This window comes from Acipenser ruthenus, chromosome 2 (genome assembly GCF_902713425.1).
Source record: "Acipenser ruthenus chromosome 2, fAciRut3.2 maternal haplotype, whole genome shotgun sequence".
Lineage (NCBI taxonomy): Eukaryota > Metazoa > Chordata > Actinopteri > Acipenseriformes > Acipenseridae > Acipenser > Acipenser ruthenus.
The window spans coordinates 34,107,334-34,124,740 of NC_081190.1; the positions used below are offsets into that span (position 1 = coordinate 34,107,334).

Sequence of the window (17,407 nt, forward strand, 5' to 3'; positions counted from 1 at the left end):
CCGAAAGTTGATTAATTTAAATTAATACAAAACATCCTGACTGAAACTGCTCAATCGTATCATCCTCTCTGGCTGCCGTAGTTAATTCAAGTTCCACTTGAAGTGCATGTCGGGAATCTGTGTACTGCTGGGCTTCTCTGTGGAAAGATGGCGGACGCGTTTGGAGACGATTTGTTCAGCGTGTTTGAACAAGAGGAAAAAGCAAGCACCAAAAAACGAAAAGAAGTCGACAGTGGAACCAAGCCTGGGTATGGAAAGATATGCACACCTGTTGTGGTGTTTTTTTTTTTTTTTATGATTCCTGCTTGGACAACAGTAACATCCAATTTTTGTCTGCACAGTTGAAGAGGGAGATGTGCGTTTAGCACTGCTGCAGTGCTGGATGAACACGTGTTGTTGTATCTTTATTTTTAAAGCAAATTCTAATTAGTCACAGTAATAGTCATTTTCAGGTGTTAACATTTAATAAATAATATACTCGACTTTTATCACTGTAGACTACTACCGTACTCAAAATCAAATACGTCAACGTGTTGACGTAAAGAGTAACCTACCGGTAATGCCAATCATTTCATAGTACACAGTAGTACACGCCTGCTCCAAATACCAGTTGCTACTCTAACAGCTATAACTCTAGCTGTTTTATAAAATATTAGTTAATTTTACAATGCATATAGTCTACAGTATAGCACGAGTTCAGTTCAATAACTACTGACAGTACGTGTCCCGCCATGCCATGGTCCTGTAAATCCAGTGTCCAACATAAACAAAGCTGGTGCTATGGAATCTTTTGAAGTAAGAAAAAACAAGCAATAAAACAGTGAAATGCTTCAAACTATCAAGAAACAATTTGCTCAGGATAAATGTTATATTTGTAGCGGTTTAAAAACAACAACAAATACAGGATAACTTTGTTATTTAGTAGCAGCAGTCAGGATAATACAGACAGGCATTAATCTTCTGTCCATAAGAGTGGCATTAATAACAACCAGTAAAAATCACCTTTTCACCAATTTTGTTCTTGACATATGATTCTTACTAGCCAGCTTTACCCAAATAGTTATTTGGACAATGTATTTCTTCTTATTTTTTTACCATTACAATTATAGCCTAATTCCTTTCTGGCAATTTAGTTAAATTGTATCAAATCAATGTATCATTTTGTTAAAATACCAGTACATCACCTTGTACTGCACAGTGTGTATATACTTTTTTTTTTTTTTTTTTTAAAGGAAATCTCCACATGGCAAACCTAAAGCAGATAATATTGATTCCACTGCAAAAAGCAAGCGTGACCTGGAGAATGATGGAAATGATGAAATAATATTTGGGAAGAAGCCAAAGCTTGAGACAATATCTGCAGAAGAAATAAAGTAAGATCATATTTAATGTGTTTTTCTTTTACTGTGTTTGCTTCAGTTGATACATGCTAATGATAAGATTTACTCACACAATGGGGGGTCTTAAACATTTGTGTATCATGATTTTATTCAAAAGGTGTTTTCTTTTTCTTTCATTCAGATGTTGTTTTCTTTTTCTTTCATTCAGATATACATAAAATGAGATCTTGAAATAAATAAATAAAATAAAGCAAACAGATTTGCATTAGAATGTTGCTCTCAAACATTACTAGTTTTTGGCATCCTTCAATTAGAAGTCGCTAATCTGTAGAAGGCAATTTTACTGCTTACTTTGTGTGTGCATTGCATACATTGTGTATTTTCAATTTAGGTCCCAGGAATACAATTCCAACCATTAAAGTGATACTTAAAAATAACAAACACTGACTTGTTTTCAAAAGACTGCAGGAATCAAGATTTACCTGCTCATCGCAATAGAAGTAACCTGTCAGTGGAGGAGAACAGTAGGGTTAGCTTTTTTCTGGAATGACTATAACAATATAAGTTCTTAGAATCATGTTTGTTATGAACATTTGCAAATTATTTATTGAGATGCATTTAAGACCTGTGATTCTGACCACTGTCGAGAATAAAAGGATAAATATAGGCAAAAAATGCCTTGTCTACACATATACTGATGATAGGGACAGTCATGTTGTAGCCCTAATTATTATTTATTTCTTAGAAGACACCCTTATTCAGGGTGACTTACAATTCTTACAAGATATCACATTATTTCTACATGCAATTACCCATTTATACAGTTGGGTTTTTACTGGAGCAATCTAGGTAAAGTACCTTGCTCAAGGGTACAGCAGCAGTGTTCCACACCTGGGATTGAACCCACAACCCTCCAGAGTCCAGAGCCCTAACCACTACTCCCCTAATAATACATGTTGCTGCCACAATATACAAAGAGTTGGTTCATAACTCAAAACTGTGTAAGTCTTTTTTTTATTTTTATGTTCTAACAAAACAGGAATTTAAGAATACAGAACTTAAATTTTGAATATTTGTATGCATTTCATTTTGTTTAAGTGTATTAACACAAACTGGAGTCAACTTTTATACTGAAGTGTTACATTCATAGCTTAATTTGGAACCTTAAAGTGTTTCCTTTTTGAGACCCCTGCTTCACATGTAAGACGTCAATATGGGATATTTACTGGGCTTTGTCCATTTGCTAGTTTCCTATTACAGTGTTTAACCTGAGAAATCAATTTCAGTCTTGCAGATCTCATGCCCAAAGTTAAGGTGGAACAGGTGGAGACTGTAGAAGGCTGTACACATGAGGTACGTCAATGCATCACAGTTATGCGATTATCCAATTAATGGTGATAAAAAAAATGGAACAGTAATATTCAGGTTTAAAACAAGACAAATTCATCAAGTATCATATACAACAAAAAATAATGGCGACTTTTACAGTATGTGGATCACAATTGTGCAATTTCAGTCATATTTTAACATCACGTCCCACGTTAATCTGAGGTGATCCTTTACAAACTGTTAAGCTGCAGTTATATCACCTTTCATCATTATTTAGTGTTAAAAAAAAAAAAAAAAAAAATACTGGTAAATGGAACACTAAAAAAAAAGCCACAGTGGTAAAAGATATCTCGTACTGCATATTAGTTTAGTGATATCCGTAAAATCAAATTCTTAACATTGGAGTTTTCTGGTGTAGGTTTTTTTTAGCCCTTTCCTTTTAGGTGCAAAGAATTGTTCAAAGAATGTTTGGTTATGCCCTCAATATTTCTGTATTTAGGTGGCTTTGCCTGCAGATGAAGAGTATACTCAGTTGAAACCTCGTGTTGGAAAAGCAGCAAAGGTATTAAACATTTTGTATACTTCTGTTTTTGTTATCTGTTAAATTTGCTCATTTCCAGATATTTTAAAATATTGTTTCTTAATTGGGCAGTAATGGACTCCACTCATGTACCAAAGGTGAGTGTGGCGTCCATTACAGCCCAGCAGAACCCTGATTTTACGCGAGTAATTTTTGTCTTCAGAATGTGCCTGATAGTAACATGATTTCATATGAAAGTTGAGCTTATTCAAACATGAACAGTCTGCACGAAAGCAGTTTGTTATATATCAATTCCTTTGATTAACTTAATAGGAACAGCGTTACATTTTTCTGATCTTAGTCAGGCTTAATATAGCAATAGTAATTTCTGTCACAGAGGACTGCACTAGATAACATCCTAAAACCATTAAGCAGGTTTAACACTACTGATAACCCTTTTGGGTGACTTACTTGACTACTGTGGTTCCATGAACAAATGTAATATTAATATTATCAGGTGAGAATTTCGAGGGTTAAACCTGAGTATGAAACAGGAAGATAGATAAAAAATTAGTATAAATCGGGTTTTGAACGGGTGTTTTGCACACTCTTGTGGGTACTTCGAAGGGTCATAGAGTGTACACAGGATGACTCTGAAATGCAAAAATGAAAGTGAAAGAAAGTAATCTTGACTTGATTTTAATGGTAATATATATTTTCTAAACCAGTGTGCATAAATATTTAGCAGCTCATAGGTTAGTATAGTTTCGAAATGATCATCCACCTGTACGCATGTGTGATTTCGATTGAGTGGATTTCCACTCTGATATTAGGGTGAGTGAAGCGGGCATCTGCCGATTGCCAATGAAGAGCTCTGGGCGTTCTGTGCTGCTCAAGAACTTTGCAGTTTTCAACTTGTCTTGTAATTGATTACTAATCAATGAAGCACCATTTTTTGGTTTCTTTTTTAGAAGTATAAATGCTTCTGTAAACAAATATTAATCACCATACTTGTACTTTGACGTTTTTTGTTTTATTTATTAGGCACGGCTGAATTTTAGTAACAGCAATAGCGGCTGGTTGAATTTCCAGATTATCCTGTGTGTCATTTTGAGTCGACAATGGATACATTTCTTGCTTGCGAAAGAAAAACGAAGGAAGAAAACACAAGAGTACAGAAAGTCCAGTCCTATTGGTTGTTAGCGTTAATAAAACATTTTATTGTCAAGGCTGTTTTTTTTTTGTTTTTTTTTTCACTTATCGCAGATTTCATGATTTCCGTGAAAGTATTGCCATGTAATATGTAGTTCCCTGTGAATGTCCATTTCTAAAAGAATAGTGTATGTATGTATGTTTATCACTTAAATAAATACAGCAAACCTTTGCCTTGTTGACGCACTACCTGTTGCACTGCATCGGTTCAGTTTGCTTCTACCTGGTAGATGATTGAACTCACTTCATAGAGCTGCACGATTTTAATGAGAGGCACTGGCTGCATCAAAAATCGGAAATAGTTCGCTCCATCCAGTACAAGGGGACCTTTCATGTGTCTGTTGTTATTTTTACATATCTGTTTTTGTTTTGTTTTGATAATTCACTGATGTTGAAAATAGAATGTCTAAGAGGTGGACATTTTACAATTTAGCATTTGCTGTTTTTCAGGTAAGCATTTAAATATTTTGAAACACTTGTAAAATAACTGTGGAAAAAATTGTCAGTTTTTTCTGTTTTAATAAATATTATATTCATTTAAATATCTTAAAATACCTATTTTTAGACCATGAAATAAGACTACTATTTTTTTTACCGTGAACAAAATACGGCCCTAATTATTGTTAGTCATCATATTTTTATCTTGAGGCTAATGTTATTGCATACAAAGTTATTAGAAGTTTTAAGAATTACTGTTTGGTATTCTGTTCTAAACCAGCAGTTTGTCAGTCCCAAACTGTTGTGACACAAATTTATATATTAAATAAACCAGGGGGTGGGTTACATGTGTTAATCAGATTATTCTGCCTTTTATTGCAACTGGAATGAACCATTCATTAAAGCAAAAATTGTAGAGGGGTACTTGATCTGAAACCTCCAGACAATGTTGAAAACCACTGGTATAAACATTTGCCAACCACTGGAGGGTGTAGTTTACTTTGTAACCATATCTGACAGTGGCTTTTTTCTTTTTTCTAGGAGTATCCCTTCATTCTAGATCCTTTTCAAAGGGAGGCTATTTTATGCATTGACAATAACCAGTCTGTCCTGGTATCTGCCCATACTTCAGCAGGAAAAACAGTATGCGCTGAGTAAGTAATTTTTATCACAGTGCTACCATTATATATTATAATAGACAGAGATAACCTTGTGTGTTGTAACTTGTAAAGTATAAGATAATTTACAGTTGCCCATTTCTCTTCCATTTTAGGTATGCTATTGCCCTTGCTTTGAGGGAGAAGCAGCGAGTTATATTCACCAGTCCTATTAAGGCCCTGAGCAACCAGAAATACAGAGAGATGTATGAGGAGTTCCAAGATGTAGGCCTAATGACTGGCGATGTCACCATTAATCCCACAGCTTCATGTCTTATTATGACCACAGAGGTAATGTGCTCCTCAGAACTGGTTTGTTGAGCATAAACCATATAATTGCTGACAGCACTGGTTTAAATCTGCTTTTGGCTTTATTTGAAACCAGTGTCATTCTTCATCAAAGGTTGTCTGAAGCAGTTCCGTTACTTCATGAATATCTGTTGTCATCTGTAGCCATTGTGTGGTATCTTTATTTAAAGTGGGCGCACACTCCAAAATGTATGAATTCAGCAGTTTGTTTTTCTAGATAGTGATTTCCAGAGTAAAATGAAATGTTGCACTATACATCCTCTACACTATGACAGTGCCTTAGAGCTATATGTGCCCTCCTTGTGGGACTGAACGTCTTTTATTGGAGCAGAATATTTGGTTCAGCTACAAGTTGGAATAAATTGAATTCATCCAGGTCACTGATTACAATGTGGATTTCTAAGAAACTTCATGTTACAACACCAGTCTTCACAGTTTTACTTGGGATGTAAATTTAAAAAAATAAAATACTTCCACTGTATACCCATTAAAACAAGGGATAATAACTATTCAGTGCAGTGCTTTGCCATTTACTGGATTTCTATTGCATACAATTGTGCGGTATTCTTACAAACATCTAATCGCTATTGTTTTCCTCTGCAGATTTTAAGAAGTATGCTCTACAGAGGATCGGAGGTGATGAGAGAAGTAGCATGGGTTGTATTTGATGAAATCCATTACATGAGAGACTCAGGTATTGTATCTGCAAAGTGACCCATTTTAGTACTATTTGCAAACAGTCAGAATTTATTAGTTTTACCTACATTTTTAGAATAGAGCGTTTAACATGATTTATGAGCGTTTAACATGATTTATGAAGAGCAAATATTTTGATTGTTCCCTGAAAAATTTAATTGAGCAACATTACAAGGTAGAGCTGAAACAAATCCACAAACCACTAGTAACAAATCCACAGGCAGGATTTGTGAAAATGAACTCTTAAAAAGAAAGAAGCAAACATTAACATACTATGATGCATGCAAGATAACTTCAAGAGCTGCACCCTTTTGAATTAAAATGAAATAAAACGTAATCCTTCATATGGGGCAGGCACAGTGTAAATAAACTGGCAAATAGTCGATTACTGATAATCAGGATTTCTGCTTAAATGGGATGGGAGATGGTTCTTCCCAATGCTATTTACGTTGTTTAATTGGGACGTCACTTAATTTAATACAGTAAATAATGGGATACAGTATTTTCAAATGATGAACGGAGATCGCTTTTCAGAGGAAGACAGGTTTGCATAGCACAGTGCAGAGATTATGCTGTGACTTGTGTAAACCATGGTGAACTCTTGGAGGAGCTGGAGTCACCTGTGGTTTCTCAGGCTGCTGTTGCAAAGAAAGTTGGCGTATTAACATTGCTGGTGCCTTGACTTGTGATAAGATGTGATTTTCATCTTTTTTATTTCATGTAGAAATAAAAAAACAACATTTTGTTTAGGAGAAAAACAAACAGTTGACTCATATTTTAAATGTTATATTTAACATGTAATCATAATGTGGTGTGATTTCATTATTTTTCTTTTCATTTAGAAACAAAGTTTAATTGATACAGCTGCTTATTCACGATATTTTTACTTCTCCTGAGGCGTCCCGATAAAACCGCACCGACTGTAGTAATAAGACAGTAATAAATAATGCTAATTATGCTTCATTCCATCAAAACACTCCCAGGATACATTTAACTCCAAACAACTGATTCATAAAATATCGTATCAAGAGAAATATTTTTAACTAGGAATACTTTTGGTTTTAAATTTCTTCAACCTTTAAACTACTGTGGCTTTTTCTTGTAGAGCGTGGTGTGGTTTGGGAAGAAACCATTATTCTTCTTCCCGACAATGTTCACTATGTGTTTTTATCGGCCACCATCCCCAATGCACGCCAGTTTGCTGAGTGGATCTGCCATCTTCACAAACAGGTATTTCACTCTTTTCTACTAATATGGAAACATTCTCAACCTCAATGTACAGTAAACTGCTAAGCCAAATATGTAGGGGTTAAATCCTGTGATTTTTGTACTGATTGTAATATGTACCACACTAAGATTGCCTTGTTGTGTCTTTGTTTTATGTTTTTGATACTTAAGTCCTGTGTACACAGTTTTTACAGCTTGTCTATATACACACTATGCAACAACCAGTAATGTGCTTTCTTTGCTGGGACAATGACATGTTGCATGAAAGTAGAGTAGTGCGCATCTTTTACTGCAACTAAAAAACAGCTGCATACAAGAAGTTGCAAAGGGTTCATTGTAGTTCACAGAGCAATTTGTTGCATGCAGCTTGACATGAATTCCAGTTGTAAATGTCATGAGGATTTTTTTTTCTTTAATTGATCAAATATATTTTTGTCGTCTTGCAGGCCTGCCATGTAATCTACACAGACTATCGACCTACACCACTGCAACACTACATCTTTCCAGCAGGGGGTGATGGACTTCACTTGGTTGTGGATGAAAGCGTAAGAACTTATATGTATTAAATGACACCAATCCAAACAAATATAGATCCTGCTTCTCCTTACCTCCAAATTAGTGAATATCTTTGGGAACATCTGCTTTTGTAGTAGGAGTGGGAGGTTTTGTGTTTAAACAGGAATCAGTTCAACTAATACTTTTCTGTTAAGTAGATAACAGGCAAGTTTTTAAAATTGCAGGTTTTTGCTCTTTCTCGAAATGAGCCAGCTGGAAATACAAAATATGCCAAGAAAATCTACTTGAAATAAAAGGGTTGAATTAGTTTGTGAAGCATAAGTTATAGCACTCTTTTTGGCTTTAAATTGCCATCAATAGTTTGTAGTTGTGTGTGTGTTTTTTTTAATACATGAGAATTTCCATCATGCTGTGATTTATGATGCTACTTAAATAAACATTAAGAAGAGAGTAGTTTATTCCAGTCTGAGGGGGCAGCAAAAGCTTTCCTTCCAATAGTATTTCTCACTGTTGGTATTTTGAAATATTTAGTATCACCAAAATGTATTTTTCTTAAAACTGACTATATAGATAGACCGGCAGCTTGATGGCCCCTTTTTAAAAATGAGCTGGTTCCAGTGAAAGCTCCTTCTGTTCTCGGGTGACTGAGTTTAGCCTGTTGTACAAAGTGAATGATGTTCTAATGGAGCACACTGAAGAATAAATCCTTGTATCTATTTTCTTTAACGTCACTTTACTTCCGGTCATGTATATCACATCACCATAATCCAGAGTTGGAAACAGGATTTGATTAAAGTATTGTATTAAGCTTAAACAATGATGTAGATCACACAATAAAAGTTTTGCTCCACTTTTCCTACAAATAGCCGTAGTGTTTTTCAATTAAGTGGTGTATCAATATGAACACCTACATATTTAAAACTGTCATCTCCCTCCAAGGGAATACTTTTGTCAACTCTCTCCAAGGGAATACGTAAGTGACGATATTAAAATGTGAACGGATATTTTGCACCCTTTTCTCTGAACCAAACAACATGGCATTAGTCTTTTTTTTTTATTCAAATTTGAAGTTCAATAAAAATCACTGTAATATGTTGAAATGTCATGTGGTGATAACCTAGTGCTATTAAACTGACACTTGTAATGCTCCCCCCCCCCCCCCCTCCCCTGCAGGGAGAGTTCAGAGAAGATAATTTCAACACAGCAATGCAAGTGTTGAGAGATGCAGGTGACCTGGCAAAGGGAGACCAGAAGGGCCGTAAAGGAGGAACTAAAGGTGTGTAGAGATTTCAGTTTGGAGCTTACGTTTTCTGTCGATTTACTAAGTTCACCTATACTACTAAATTGTATCTTTAGGTCCATTGTCTGTTGTAAAGTGGTTATTTACAACAACAGTGAAACAACGATGACACTGTTGTGTTACTGACTGACTGCAGAACAAACTGAAAATTGTAATTATCTAAAAATGTCTCATCGATTATGAGGCTGTTCATTTCTTTAACGTAGGAGTACCTCCGACCTGTCCCAGTTTAAAAAAAAAAAAAATTATATAAACTACTTGCTATTTCTAACTACTAACAAGTTTTGCTGGTGCGAGTATTATTGTCCCTGAAGTATTTTAGCAGAGAGGAAAAGTTTCAGACATTCAAGGCCATGCAAGACTATACATGTTAAATAAGAAAACTACTTTGGGATCCTCTCCACATAGCCTGTTAATGTTCCAGAAACCCTGCAGTGTTTACACAAAACACATTACTGTACCTGTGCTGTATTCCGGATTGTGGGGACTGTTTTTAAGGAAAAAAAATTCTCATGAAAAATTCCAAATTACTGACAAATGGTCTGTAATCTTTTATTTCTTCTGTGACAAAAATGGTTATTGTGACACACGATAGTAAGAGGCATGAGTGTAACATAGAAGCAATAACATAGATGCAAGTTTTCCTTTAATAACTGTTTTTCTTTTGTAGGGCCATCAAATGTGTTCAAGATTGTGAAGATGATCATGGAAAGGAACTTTCAGCCTGTCATTATCTTCAGTTTCAGTAAGAAAGACTGTGAAGCCTATGCACTGCAGGTTTCTAAGCTGGACTTCAATACAGGTATTGACTTTTTAAAAGCACTTGACTTCCTGTAGATGGGAATGGAAAAACAGGTTTTTGTTCATTGCTTTTAAGGTTTGATAGTTGATTTGCATGTGTTTTCTTTCAAGTCTTATCTTGCAAACCTTTGTTGCATTATGTCAAGACCTTGTAGTTTTATTTCCTCTCTCCTCCAAGGTATAGTATAGCAAGGATGTAAGTGTTTGTCTGTATTATTGAAAAGTTAATTAAACCTATCTTGTTACCTATACACCGGCAAATTATGCTCATAGTCAAACCTGGAATAGATCAGTGCTATGCAGTGGGTCTTATTTCTGACCATCTATAGCCTCTCGTGCTGAGTCTGGTACTGGCATAGAACAAAGCCACAATGATGTTGAAACCCATATGTATTACATGGTTAATAAGCCGTTTGCTGTGTTAACTTTATTAAGGGATACAATGCTGAATGTATGACTGAGATGAGGCCTCAGCTGTATAGCTGTTTATAGTTAATTAACAATGTGATCTGCACAGATTGGCCCCTCGTGTTCCCCATGGATTTTTCTGAACCTCTACAATAATTTAACAGTCTATGCCAGCTAGATGAGCAACAGCATTTGAAGATCTGCCTCAAGCATCTTTTTGCCAGCCCTGTGTAATGCTTAAGAGTTAAATGTTCCAACCCCCAGTAAAGCAGTCTAACATTTACAATAGAATGCACTGTTCTGTTTACACCAAACTGCTGAAGCCGTCTTGCATGCTACTGCAGTTGTCTTGCTGTATGATCTGCCCATTTGTTTATTATTGTTTTAATAGTTTTAATATTTCATATTCACACATTTGTTTCTGTCCCATGCCTGTGTCATGTTGTTAAAAATCAGTTACTGTAAAGGCTGCCTAAAATCTCTTCTTGTGCTGTGCATGGGATTCAAAAAAAAAAAAAAATCCATCTCCTATTCTCCTTTTGCTCCTGCAGACCTATTTTTGGAAGAGAATTCTGTCAGGCTTGCGTTTTACACATGGACTCCCAGCTCCAGTACTATAATATGGAGATGATGTAAAACATCTGAGTCTGTTTGTTAGTATTGCCTATTCCATGTCCAGCATCCAAGAATGTTTTTGACATGCCAAGAAAATAATAATAATAAAAAAAATAATAAAAAAGTATGGTTTAGCAATTGAGGATCTTGGATGCAAGTCTCTATATAAAATGAAATACACAAAAATAAGACAGGAAACATTGCATTGTTGCATTCTCCTGTATTGATTGTGTGTGTGTCTCCAGCATTGGAGGTAATGTTATGGCTATAGAAGCATTCCATTATTAATATTAATTAACTTGTTGAGCTTGGAGGCAAAGCAGAATTATTTTTCCTACACACACTAAACTTTATTTCCTAATTTGAATATCACACTTTTTATAAGTGTGAAGTGACAGTCTGTACCCACTGGTTAATGAGGTAGTCTGGTACTGTATGTAGTAACGTCTTTTTTGGCAAGGAAAATGTATGCCATTTCCACATTGGAGTTATGTGCAGGCCAGCTAAGAGTGCTTCTTTCTATTCACCAGCTCTAATCAAACTGTTGTGCTTTTACTTAAAAGAAAGCATTGGCTGTGATACCTGCAGGTGCCTCTTGGGCTTTCCCTTGCATCTCTGCAGACATACCTCAATCCTGACCTGAACACCTCCATTCACTCCTGGCCTAGAGACTGCCATATTATGGTGTAATGTGATGTCCACTGGTTTCTAAGTTGAGGAACGTAGATCTCAAAGTTTAAACAGCAGTTGTTTTTTAAAAAAAATATTTTTAAATGCCTTTTTATTCCATTTCGTTTTAATACAGAACTGGTTTGGATAGCTGTACAATATTTTACTCATCTCATCACTTTCAATACTACTCTGTCTCTTCGTCTGTGCGTTCTCATGTTCAATTTTAGGAAGTTAACTTAAAGCATTATTTAATCCCCTAGTAAAAAAGTAATAATGTAGCTTGTTGGTTCACAAAGAGCTGTATTTTCAGATTGAGATCCCATGCAGTACAAACACTGGATAATAACCAGTATTTTAGGTGGTCCCTTCAGGTTCTTGCAAGTTTAGTTTGACCACACATCAGCTAAGGCCAAAAACAATATCAGTGGAAATAAAGTACCAACTTTAACTCTTAGCAATGCACTATTTGAAACACAATATTGAGAAAGCATACAACCCTTTAGGGAGATTAATTTTCAGCTCCCTCTAAGTCAATATTTTAATACCTTAAATGCCTTGACTTTAACATACAATAACTCTTTGCTGCACAAAACCCAGGGGGCAGCAAAGGTTAGTCAGTGCAGAAAAGCCAAGTGGTTTATGAGCATGACCTCGAAGCATGCAGCTCAATTTTGGTAAACCTAGAGGTTACTCTGTAGATAATATGGATACAAAAATGAAACCAGCAATATACTAAATGCACATGCTAAAATGTATAGAATTAGTCAAATGCATCCATGCCTAATAAAAGAAATCATTTTTAAAAAAAATTCACACGCATGGGAATTTCCTTTGTAATTTATTTATATAAACATAAGAATGGGGTTATTTTTTTTTTTACATCAATCATTTATTTAGTAATGACTTCAGTACGCTGTTAAATGTGACTTGCATAGTCACCCATGCATTTGTACGTATAATTGTTTGCTTGCCCTAAATACAGTACAGATTAAGATTTAGTGTTTGTTTTGTTTTCTCACAGTAAACTCATTTATATGCTTTTCATGTACTGTCCTATACAGTACTAAAATAAGTGCAGTATATTGTTGAAGGGTTCTTACATCAATAATGTATAATTACATCTACAATTTATATGTCAAGGCCTTTAGGTCAGTTGTGGACCTCCATTTTAAATCTGCCTACAATTAACTGAGCTGACTTGTCAAAGAGCTATACTACTACATTAACAAACAAGCAATAATATATATATATATATATATACAGACGTGCTCAAATTTGTTGGTACCCCTCCACAAAAAACGAAGAATGCACAATTTTCTCTGAAATAACTTGAAACTGACAAAAGTAATTGGCATCCACCATTGTTTATCCCATATTTAATAGAAATCAGACTTTGCCCTTTGATTTTTTATTCAACATAATACTGTAAATAAGAAAACAAATGAAAATGGCATGGACAAAAATGATGGGACCGCTAACCTAATATTTTGTTGCACAACCTTTAGAGGCAATCACTGCAATCAAACGTTTTCTGTAGCTCTCAATGAGACTTCTGCACCTGTTAACAGGTAGTTTGGCCCACTCTTCCTGAGCAAACTGCTCCAGCTGTCTCAGGTTTGATGGGTGCCTTCTCCAGACTGCAAGTTTCAGCTCTTTCCATAGATGTTCGATAGGATTCAGATCAGGACTCATAGAAGGCCACTTCAGAATAGTCCAATGTTTTGTTCTTATCCATTCTTGGGTGCTTTTAGCTGTGTGTTTTGGGTCATTATCCTGTTGGAGGACCCATGACCTGTGACTGAGACAGAGCTTTCTGACACTTGGCAGTACGTTTCGCTCCAGAATGCCTTGATAGTCTTGAGATTTCATTGTGCCCTGCACAGATTCAAGGCACCCTGTGCCAGGCGCAGCAAAGCAGCCCCAAAACATAACCGAGCCTCCTCCATGTTTCACTGTAGGTATGGTGTTCTTTTCTTTGAAAGCTTCATTTTTTAGAGCTGATGTGACTTGCCAAAAAGCTCCAGTTTTGACTCATCTGTCCAAAGGACATTCTCCTAGAAGGATTGTGGCTTGTCAATGTGCATTTTAGCAAATTCCAGTCTGGCTTTTTTATGTTTTTCTGTCAAAAGTGGAGTCCTCCTGGGTCTTCTTCCATGGAGCCCACTTTCGCTCAAAAAGCGACGGATGGTGCGATCGGAAACTGACGTACCTTCACCTTGGAGTTCAGCTTGTGTCTCTTTGGCAGTTATCCTTGGTTCTTTTTCTACCATTCGCACTATCCTTCTGTTCACTCTGGGGTCGATTTTCCTCTTGCGGCCGCGCCCAGGGAGGTTGGCTACAGTTCCATGGACCTTAAACTTCTTAATAATATTTGCAACTGTTGTCACAGGAACAACAAGCTGCTTGGAGATGGTCTTGTACCCTTTACCTTTACCATGCTTGTCTATTATCTTCCTTCTGATCTCCTCAGACAACTCTCTCCTTTGCTTTCTCTGGTCCATGTTCAGTGTGGTGCACACAATGATACCAAACAGCACAGTGACTACTTTTCTCCATTTAAATAGGCTGAATGACTGATTACAAGATTGGAGACATGTGTGATACTAATTAAAGAAACTAATTAGTTTGAAATATCACTATAACCCAATTATTTATTATCTTTTCTAAGGGGTACCAACAAATATGTCCAGGCCATTTTAGAATATCTTTGTAGAATAAGCAATAATTTATCTCTTTTCACAGCTTCTTTGCTTTATTCTGTGACATACCAAAGGCATGCAAGTATACATGATAAAATAGCTTTTAATTTCATCATTTTTCAGGAGGAATGAAGCATTATTTCAATGAGCTGTAAGGGTACCAACAAATTTGAGCACGTCTGTATATATATATTTTTTTTTTTCCAGTCAAATCAAAGAACCAATTTAACGTATTTCAGGCTTTGAAAAAAAAAAAGTGCTGCTGATGTATACATCAGTCATCTGAGGCAAAACTAGTAAAATAAAAACAATTTCAGTGTTTTGGCAAGGAAGTATCCCATATTGGTAACTGTAAATTATGTACAGTGTTTGATTGTAGCTAGTACTGGGCAACAGTGTAAAATATTAGAAGGAACCATGCCCAGGCATCTCTTTATGGTGCAGGTGTGTGATTCCCTAGAGTAACCTCCGCAGTGCAGTGTTTTTCTGATGAAAGCCTCAAACAAATAAATCGGGAGCAATATCAAAAATACATTTCCTTTTAAAACCGGAAACTAGGCTCTGCTTTTAGATCAAGGTCGAGCTTTTAAAATGGATTGTAGCCCTTTTCCCAGAAGCAGCTACGACGAAATTCACTGCTTTTACTAAAAGCAGCTGCTCTACAGTTGTGAAACTTCAGAGATTGAGCTGTAGTACTTCTGATTTCCTTTGGTATGTGTGCCAGTGACATTTATTTGGCTGACTCTTCATCAGCACCATGTGTTCTGTCATTTACTTACTGGTTATAAATGTCAGTATTCTTGCACAAAGTGGTCTTGTTTACAATATTTCTTGTTTTGAAAAACTCTCTTTGTGAATGAAGAAATGACGCACATATAGCTTCCATATTTGCAATCTTAGTTTGGTACAAAACTGTATTCTTTGGTTTTCTTGATTAAGATACATTGCTGGTGGTATCCATAAAAAATAAACCTATTCACTGCCAGATGTTTTTACCTTCTCATTCTCTGTTTTATTACAGGTGGTTTCAAATTCAAATTAACCATTTCATAACAACATTGTTAACTTCTGGACGACATGATGAGACAGTTTACAAACCATTTAATCTGACATTCCATATTATGCCCAGGGAATGTCTTGTTTTAGTTCACAAAAACTTGTTGATTTTAAAATGAATGTTAAGTGATGCATGCTAGCTTCTGTAATTAATCCATAATTAATAATATGATTTAAAAAGTGTGTTCCCTTTCAGAAACACAATCTGCATGCAATGCTGTTTTCCTAAACTGCCAGATGTATAAATATGCCATGATGCTCAGCATGATTTTATCGGCTGTTTTCTTGTATACATGGAGTACCTTGACAGAATAGTTTCAAGATCAGTTGACAAGTAGTATGCGAACGTGACTTTTTACATAGAATTGCCCCAAACAATTGAACTATTCTGATTTATAACTGATGTCTTATAGATGAAGAGAAGAAGCTTGTGGAAGAGGTCTTTAACAACGCCATTGACTGCTTGTCAGATGAAGACAAAAAACTTCCCCAGGCAAGTCAGCTTTCTGTTTATCAACAGGACGTTTGAGTTGCAAATTTAATATAATGCTGTTCTTGTTACTAACCTACGACACTGCTGTAACAGTTCAGTATTCAGCAGTCAGTCACTGTGTTTCTTGATTATAGGCCAGGGCAAGTTCATTATTTTTTTTCACTTAAACCATGGGAGTTTGAACTTTGAGTTCTCTCAGACCTCCACAATTTTTTTCTGCATATATTGCCATCTGAACATGTGTGTCCTGTCTGCCAAATGTGGTTCTTCTTAGTTTGTTTGTGTCCCAATGTCTGTCAATGTTATGTTGCTCTTGGCAGGGAAAGGGTGACTAGAAGTTTATAAGCCACATCATAGACCTGAAAAGATTTTCCTGTGGTGCTATACTGATTTATAGAGTATTACATTAAACATTAAAACTTTCAAGAATGCAGGATAATGATTAGGCTGTTATGTTAGTTACATATTTATGAAATTTAAAGCATTTCAACTACTTTACTCATATTTAAATGTTTTCTAATAGTTGTTCTATTTTGATTTATTTTTGTCTTGCAATGTTAATTTGTTAAATACATTTCCTGTTGGTTCTTCACTGCTGTATGGTAACACACACACCAAAGCTGGGAAGTGGTTATTTTGTGATGAAACATCAATTTTAAAATGTGTTTATTTATTAGTGCTGGGACGAACAAAGCGGATTTTCATGTTAGGATATTTACTTATAATTGAATTATAGGTTCGTTCTCAAAGTAATAAAATCCATTATATTGCTCTGAATGCAGGCAGACACAGCATAGCAGGGGGGGCGTGGCCCCTGTGTGTGTGCCTTTTATTTTACAGCAAGACATTACACTATGTAACACATTAAAATAAAAAAAATATCCCAGGAGTAGAGAATACGTAGAATTGTTTAGGCCTTTACCCCAGTGAATTACGTAGATGGCTTACGGTATTTTTCTTTTTAACCAAAAAAGATTGCAAAATGCACATTATAGTAAGCTATGGCAAAATATCCCCCCGAAAGAGGGTAAATTAGTGGGGTTTAATTTTTATTTATTTTTTAATCTGTGCCGTCCCCATTATTTTTTACCCACACACCAGATAATCGTAAACCAGCATT

General features: G+C 35.7%; 1 protein-coding gene across 1 annotated transcript in view; it reads left to right on the forward strand.

Annotated features, from left to right (window-relative positions):
• The first annotated feature begins 15 nt into the window (after window positions 1-15).
• LOC117409410 (exosome RNA helicase MTR4) overlaps window positions 16-17,407 on the forward strand; it is a 58,694-nt gene continuing 41,302 nt past the window's right edge. The window contains exons 1-12 of the mRNA XM_058994672.1: window positions 16-248; window positions 1,233-1,373; window positions 2,627-2,693; window positions 3,169-3,231; window positions 5,380-5,492; window positions 5,612-5,786; window positions 6,408-6,498; window positions 7,606-7,730; window positions 8,174-8,272; window positions 9,417-9,519; window positions 10,214-10,345; window positions 16,208-16,287. Of these exons, the coding sequence (XP_058850655.1) occupies window positions 148-248; window positions 1,233-1,373; window positions 2,627-2,693; window positions 3,169-3,231; window positions 5,380-5,492; window positions 5,612-5,786; window positions 6,408-6,498; window positions 7,606-7,730; window positions 8,174-8,272; window positions 9,417-9,519; window positions 10,214-10,345; window positions 16,208-16,287 (1,290 nt within the window). The 5' untranslated portion in view covers window positions 16-147. The remainder of the gene's footprint in view (window positions 249-1,232; window positions 1,374-2,626; window positions 2,694-3,168; window positions 3,232-5,379; window positions 5,493-5,611; window positions 5,787-6,407; window positions 6,499-7,605; window positions 7,731-8,173; window positions 8,273-9,416; window positions 9,520-10,213; window positions 10,346-16,207; window positions 16,288-17,407) is intronic.